Source organism: Solanum dulcamara, chromosome 2 (assembly GCF_947179165.1).
Source record: "Solanum dulcamara chromosome 2, daSolDulc1.2, whole genome shotgun sequence".
Classification (NCBI taxonomy): Eukaryota; Viridiplantae; Streptophyta; class Magnoliopsida; order Solanales; family Solanaceae; genus Solanum; species Solanum dulcamara.
This window is the reverse complement of record NC_077238.1, coordinates 77,767,275-77,775,028: the sequence shown is the minus strand read 5'-3', so window position 1 is coordinate 77,775,028 and position 7,754 is coordinate 77,767,275. Positions and strand designations below refer to the sequence as shown.

General features: G+C 34.3%; 1 protein-coding gene across 6 annotated transcripts in view; it reads right to left on the bottom strand.

Moving 5' to 3' along the window:
- Nucleotides 1–6,314, bottom strand: part of LOC129880833 (lipid droplet phospholipase 1-like) — a 9,305-nt gene extending 2,991 nt beyond the window's left edge. For 3 of the 6 annotated variants that reach the window (XR_008765500.1, XM_055955052.1, XM_055955053.1), the window contains exons 1-9: nucleotides 5,945–6,313; nucleotides 5,067–5,134; nucleotides 3,590–3,660; nucleotides 3,214–3,459; nucleotides 1,383–1,546; nucleotides 1,211–1,266; nucleotides 1,065–1,117; nucleotides 868–988; nucleotides 3–40 (exon numbers count right to left, since the gene is read on the bottom strand). Coding sequence is in view for 5 of the 6 variants with exons in the window: in XM_055955052.1 (XP_055811027.1) it covers nucleotides 3–40; nucleotides 868–988; nucleotides 1,065–1,117; nucleotides 1,211–1,266; nucleotides 1,383–1,546; nucleotides 3,214–3,459; nucleotides 3,590–3,660; nucleotides 5,067–5,134; nucleotides 5,945–6,090 (963 nt within the window). In the remaining variant the exon portion in view is untranslated. Of the gene's footprint in view, nucleotides 1–2; nucleotides 41–867; nucleotides 989–1,064; nucleotides 1,118–1,210; nucleotides 1,267–1,382; nucleotides 1,547–3,213; nucleotides 3,460–3,589; nucleotides 3,661–5,066; nucleotides 5,135–5,944 lie in introns of all 6 variants that reach the window. The other 3 variants (XM_055955054.1, XM_055955056.1, XM_055955057.1) reach the window with 3 other exon arrangements.
- Nucleotides 6,315–7,754: the final 1,440 nt, after the last annotated feature.

Sequence of the window (7,754 nt, the reverse complement as noted above, 5' to 3'; positions counted from 1 at the left end):
TTATCCCATGATACTCTAGATAAACCAGTCACCAATTCTTCTGCATAAGGGCAAAATCAGAATTTCCAGTGGATCAAAACAAAATACCATTGCAAGTAATAAACACTCGAACCAAAGAACGTAGGGGAAGTTTGAAAAACTTGCTATGTTTAAACAGGTCGAGGGCCTATCTTATATGTATTTGTTTAGGGGTTACATGTTAAATACACATGATGTAAGTATTTGTATGACTGCATGGAGCTTTTTTTTCATAATTTTTAGTGTATTTTAATAAAATACTCATATCCAATGTACACCTGTTTCCATATGACACAGATTCGATAAAGGAAAATGAAGGATCCATGTGACACAGAGGAGGGCTAGATCAAACTTAATGCTCCCTGCGTTCCAATTTATTTAGTTTGTTTAAGAAAGAATGCCGCTTTTCTATGTTTAGTAAGACTTTATTTCTAACATTCCCATTTTACCTTAATGACACTCCCTTAAAGGAATGACGAGGCATGTTTACAACCACAAGATTCAAAGGGTAATTTTGGCGTCTTATACACACCCTTTAGTTTACGACCAAAAAGTTCATTAGTCATTTTGTATTGTTAAACTTCATGCTGCAGTCAAACTAAGACGTATTAAATGAAACCGTGAAGTAGCATAATATTTTAGGATCAACACATTGGTTATTTCTTTTAACAGTGGTATGTACTACAAAACCGATACACAATTAAAGTGAGTCATGCATGCATGTACAAGAGAGCAGCATTACAAAATATATCAAAGGCCCCAGAAGGGGGGAGGAGGATTGAACTAAAAGAACCAAGAAATGGTTTTGACCTAAAGCAAACTTCTTTTCGTAAGGAAAGAGCAACAAACCTTCCACCTTGTCCAAAGAATCATCTTCCTTCACAACAGACTCACCTTGCTCACAGTCACATGCCTTACAATGTTCTTCATAGACAATGTGAGGATACTTTTCATTCAAGGAGTCTTCCCACTATAAACACCAAAGCAGTTTTTCCCATAAGATCTAATAGGTGGCAACTAAAATACATACCACAGAAAGATTGTACCTTGGGTAGTTCATTATTACGTCTAATAGATGATGTTCTCCAACCAACAATATCTAAAAGAATTATTGTTAAAGAAAAATGGTGTATTTCAAAAGTTAGGGTATCATAATTGCTGAATGCCTGATTCAACAATGCAATCAGGATACGGTCATAGCCAACATTTGAATATGCAACTCGGCGCTTGAATGAACGCAACACAGACCTATATACATGAATTATAAACTAATCAGCATCAATATGCAGGAAAATTTACTACAGGTCCCAATAAATGCAGGACCAATCAATCATATATGTACTTTATTAATCTCTGTAACATACAAGAAGTGTAGTTCACCATCGTCTTCCACCATGCGTTTAAGTAATGGAGGCCTCCCTTCATCATTATCACAAAGAAAAAGGTGCCGCCCCGTTTTTTTAAATATCAAATGGATTACATGGAAAGCAGCTTTCTCTAAGGCAGTTACACCAAACAGAAATGGCACCTGAAAATACCTTAGAACATCAATATTACCAAAAGGTTCAACAGCTGACATAGCACATTTTACATCCTAGACAAGGAAGAAACCTCAAAATTTTACAAACATGAATACACTTGAGAAAACAGGAACGACTCACTTTGACATTTATCAAGATATAGCAACAAATAGAATATGTTAAAGATTAACAATCACCTCGATCCTTCCAAATAGTCAGATATGAGAGCATATTTATTTCCATGGTCATCCAGCATTATTCTGGGATAAAAATCTATGTACGGCTAACCACTATCACGTCCAAACAACTAATTCTAAGCTATAGGAAAAACAACCAAACACAATAAGTATGATGCAGAGCCGTCACTGACTTGGAGGTTTTTGAAGAAGTTGAGCTGTGGAAGAACAATGTTTATTACCAGAAAGTGCCAAGGCTAAAGACTAAAGATCTTTTATGCTTTTAGAAACACAGAAAACCCATACCTAAATCACAATGTACACAGAGTGTCAGAGATCATTATGACAAGATCTAAGAGGTTCTTCAGTATGCAGATATATGATATGATAAAATGACGCTGGATTAAAAGATTTTCACATTGGGTGACATTTAGCATACTTGAACTAGTTCAACTTGAAAGCAGATAGTCCAGGGATGGAGTTTGGATAAAGGTCTATACTCCCACTACATAAGCAGGCAAAAAGACTTTTTTTTTTGAAACTGATAATGTTAAGGAAAAAATACTTTCTGGCACCCTCAAATGTAAATTGGAAGAAGGACACTCCTTCTAATTCATGGCTGCTCTTATGCTTCCTTCACTCATGTCCATATGCTCTGCAAGCCCCTCCAATGCCACTCCCCATGCCTTTGTCAAGTATGACTTCAAACTCCCCACCCGTGAAAAATTGAAGCTCCCTCCACCCAGGCACAAATGCTCTCCCCACCCTCTTTCTTGGACTCCCTGAACCTTGCATCAATTCCATCCCTCCACCCATGAGTCTATTTTCCCGAACATCCTAACACACATCATCTCCCTCGGCCCACCTCAGCCCCACTTTGATCTCCTTTAACTGGCTCCTCCACATATCAGACACTCTTCTTACCCCTAGCCATTTTTTTCTACTCTGCTGCATTTTATCTGGTCTTTGTTGCTATATACCAAAAATCTCCTATTTTGCAGTAACTTCTCCAGATATCAATACTTTTGCATGAAGATTGCATCGGCAATGGAAGTAGATGGTTTAGAAAAGCTGGTCATAATTTTGAAATTAAAACCACCACTTCGTTTTCTTACAGAAAACCAGTACAGGAAAATTGAAAAAAAAAACGAAAAGTTTAAATGTGTAGCAAAGGTATTTAGTGATAAATAATATTCCTAACTAGACCTGATAAACAGGAGGATATCCCATCAAGAATCCAAGATACTGATCATGAGGTAATGGATAGCAATCCAATCTCAAAGGAAGTTATATTGGCATGCCAGATGACCCTAAACAAACTAAACCTGGTCTCTAAGAGTATCAAAATACGGAGGTGTGAATCTATCTCTTCTGCTCCTAAGCATCATTTACCAATAACGAGACAAAGGCATATTGAATGAGGACAAAAATCCATTTTCCTCAATGACAACTATATCCTTTTAAGTATTTGATAAGATTTCAAGAAAATGCACTGGTACCTGCTTGTTACCCCTAGACCCAAGATGAGGTGTGGCAACAGTGACAAAATTTATTGGTTCCAAACCAGCTATTGTGCAACCCTTGAACCCTTCTACACATGCTTTGGCTGATAAATCCTCAATATTCTCCATTCTAGGAGGTCTATATAACCTCCCAATGGCATATCTTGCCACCAACCCTCCAACTGAGTGTGACACAAAAGAAATTTTCTTCAGATCTGGCTTTCTCTTGATCACTTCAAGAACCTAAATCCATCTCCACATCGTTAGTAGATTTGGTAGACATACCCAGATCTGGAGTACATATTAGAAAAAGGATAGGATGGAAATGAAAAGAAGCAACAAAGAAGAATGAATAGTATTAGAAGAAATTAACCTCCTCTGACAATCTCTCACCCATTACATCCACACCATCCAATGTTAGTTTTCCAATATTACATTCGCTACCTGCAGAGAAAATCATTTTCTTTAGTCCTCCTTTTGGTATTCCATTTTTCTGTGCAATTATACCTAATAGCCATAGGATATTGAACGCATGTGGAAACTGAAGCAAGATATGCTACAAAAGTACAAATGTCCATACAATCTTGTGAATAGCTCATTAGCACTCAGTTCAAATGAAACTACGCAACATCAGAAAGAGTTGGCAATTTCACTAGAAGATTCGGTGAACACAGTTTCCCACTCTTAATAAGAAAAGGGAGGGGGAGCAAATAAAGAAAACTTAGTAGCAGCCCATCCTCGTAGACAATGATTTTCTGCATCTTATGAAGAAAAAATACTTGTATAGAAGAAGTGAAATTTTGAATCCAATACCACGTGGAAGAGCATAAATTAAAGTATCCCCTTTCTAATAACTTATACTTCTAGATGGGGCAGTTCATACACTTCAACACAGATAATAAAGCAGGCAAATGTTTTTAATTCCAGCGTCACCACCACTCATCAACAAAATATTTTCACGTACTTGGTTAAGAAAAAAGAAGCATGCCCGAACATGAGGCCAGTGATGGAGCGAGGTTTTTATACACGTGGAATCTTTTTCCTATTTTTTGTTTGATAAAGGCAACAGTGTTAGATAATTTCTTTAACACAAAGGCTGTGCTGATAGCCAACTTTACTGCTTACAAAAAAGAAACACATCCTAAGAGTAAATCTTTATTCTTCTCACAAAGATTCTATAAAGCCTAACAGAGGTACTATGTCATTTACAAAATCTCTTTACACCAAAAGTAAGACAAATACAAGTGTATTCAAAAGATACAAGAATGTCATTGTTCAGATTTGAACTTGTACCCTGAAGAAACTTTAAACCCCCTTTACAACTACACTAGAATTCTCCCTTTACACAGGATTCAACCATTTATATATAACAAAAAAAAAATCAATTTTGTCCTATTCACACAGTATAATTTTTTGATGATGGGGATTCAATTAAGCTCCTTCCTTCGTACAAGCTCCTCCACTGCATGAGGCAGGATGTTGTAGGCCTAAACTACATTCATTTACCTGTTTCATCTCTAAGTTAAAGAAATTAGTTCCATCAAGGCAAACAAATGATTACCAAAAGTTGTATTAAGCAACATAAATGATCTTTCAATTTTTATATAACCAAACAAAGAGCAAGATTCAGATGAATAACTTTGGCCTATCACTTGGAATAAATAACCTCAATCTACAATCTAATTTGCAATGAAAATTTGCTGGAACAGAATCAAACTTGAATGTATAACAAAATGCATTTCCTGTCGGGATGATTATTTAATCCTTATACCTTGTTCTCATTTATATGCATTTTACTTGGACTCGGAACAGATGATATACGATAAAGGACTCCGGATAGATGCACTTACAATGAACAAAACCTTTGTCAGGAAACCTCCGAACAAACTGCTCAGCACCAAACTTCCAGTCAGTTGTGCTGTTGAAATATATGGATTACAAAACCAAGGTATAAGTAAGTACCTTGGCTTTCATTCAAAACTAGAGTGAACCAATAGAAAATTGTTTTATGCAGTATGAATTCAAACAACTAGCAACTAAGCATTCCAAGTGAAGATACCTGCACCTACCCAAGAAAAAAACTAATGAACCCAACATACAGTCTAAAGCCAGCTTTCTTATTGACATGGAAATTTTTGTGATCTACCTACTGAAAGAAGCATTCAGTATGGTCGTGAAAATCGCATAGATGAATATGATCTAGTCAATCAAATATGCATAACAGGTTCTGAAAATTTCCTAGATAATGAAGCAATACAAACCAAAATATCTAAAATAACAACTACTCCCTCGTTTTAATTTGTTTGTTTTACTTTCCTTTTTAGTCCGTTTCATAAAGAATGTGTCTTTCCTTTTGTTACAAACTCTTTAATTTCAACTTTCCACTGAACATGAACATTTTGGTACATTCTACGTACCTTTAGTTTAAAACAACAAATTCTTTCTTAAAGTCAAAATCAAACAAACAAATTGAAACCAAGGGAGTATTAACAAAACCTAAACAAACTTCCATAGGAACTCTATTAGGACTAGAGAAACTAAAATATAAGGGGATTAATTATGAATCTCAAAAATCACTATCAAACAGTAGGAGCTAAGATCAAAATTCCCCATTTCCCCTTCAATTTCATCATCAACAACAAATTAAACTTCAATATTCCGCAAATGAATGGAATAGGAATACCAAACGACGATAAATTAAAATACTGTAGTTTGAAAACACACACACCTTCCGAGTATACCGTGGACCATTATTACAAGATGATCAGCAGATGAAGTATCGGAGTTTTCGCAACTGAAGACATCTTCGCCGCCGTTAACAGTTTCCGATGAGCATACTCCTCCTCCTCCGTTCTCTACTTCTCTGTTGTCCATTTCGTTTTTCTCCTTCTCACTCAATTATTAGTAATTCTTAACTGAATTTTCGGATTCAGTACTAAAAATTTTCAGAAATTGAAAATGATCGGAATTTTGGTACTTCGTCGGAGTTAGGTTAACGGCTTTGAAGAATGCCGGGCCGGGTAGGAGCTGTCGGAGTGTTAATAAAGGAAGATCACGACGTGGCGGGTACTGCGTTCTAACAAACCGTCTAATGCTTGAAAATTAAATACTCTAGTGAGTAATAACTGGTGATTTTAATTAAAAGAGCCTTTTGAGTTATCTATTTGAGATATAAGATACAAGTTTTAAAAATTGGGTAAAAGGGACTCTAGTATAATTAAGTATTAATGGGTTATGCTAATTTTAAAAAGAATATTTTTATACATCCCAAAGTTTTGCTATTTACAAATAGGTCCAATATATAAGAGGGTTGTAAAAAACACCTAAACAACTTAGGGTTGTTTAAATATCTTCTGATTGTTTGAACTAAACAACTTTTGGTTGTTTAAACAACTTCTGATTGTTTGAACTAAACAACTTAGGGTTGTTTAAATATCTTCTGATTGTTTGAACTAAACAATTTTTGGTTGTTTAAATAATTTTTGGTTGTTTAAACAACTTCTGTTGTTTGAACTAAACAATTTAGGGTTGTTTAAATATCTTCTGGTTGTTTGAACTAAACAACTTTTGGTTGTTTAAATATCTTCTTAGTTGCTTGAACAACTCATGTTTATATAAACATTTACAACATATCCTCTCTTCTGTTCTCTTCTCTTTTCATCAATTTTTTAATATAATTTTCACAATCAAATCGGAGTGAAGAAAAAAATGAGAATGACAACATCCGAAGAAGAAAAAGATGAAAACACAAAAAGTTTAAAAAGAAAGGGAAAAACGGAGAAGAAAAAAAAGTAAAGAAGTTAAGGAAAAAAAAGATGAAAGAAAAAGAAACAAGAGCGTTTACAAAAATGGAGAAAAGAGAAGAGAAGAGAGGAGGGAAATGAAGAACAGAAGTTTTAAAAAATGGAGTAAAGAAAAGAGAAGAGAAGAGGGAAATAGAGAACATAAGTTTTAAAAAGTGGAGTAAATGAATGAAAATTAGGGTTTTATTAAAAGTTTTTGATCTTTTAATTTTTACCCTAAACTTTTAAATATTCTAATTCAACCCCATCTCTTCATAATTAACATCTAATTAAATATTTATAATAAAAAAAATACAAATCCCCTATCCTTCATTTCACTCTCAAAGGTCCCTTTTACCTTATTTTCCCGTAATAACTTCACGAGAAAAAGACTAATAGATTTTTTTTTATTTGTACTCTTTTTAATATTTTTTTTGTTAAATTGGTTAATAAATATATTTTTTCTTTTTAATAAATATGAATTAACTTTTGTATATTTTTATTTATAACAATTAAATGAGATTTAAACATCAAATATCAATAAACATATATAGCAATATTTTATTATAACAATCACAAAATGTTTAGATAAATATAGTAGGTTTGTTTGTATATTAATAGACACTCAAACGTGCTCGTAGATGATAAGTAAACACTTCAATTTCGAAGTGCGAACATCTCAACGGGCAATACTTCGACTTGTACCTATTGTATCTCATGGATATCCGACGCATACGTGACATATAAATTTTAGAG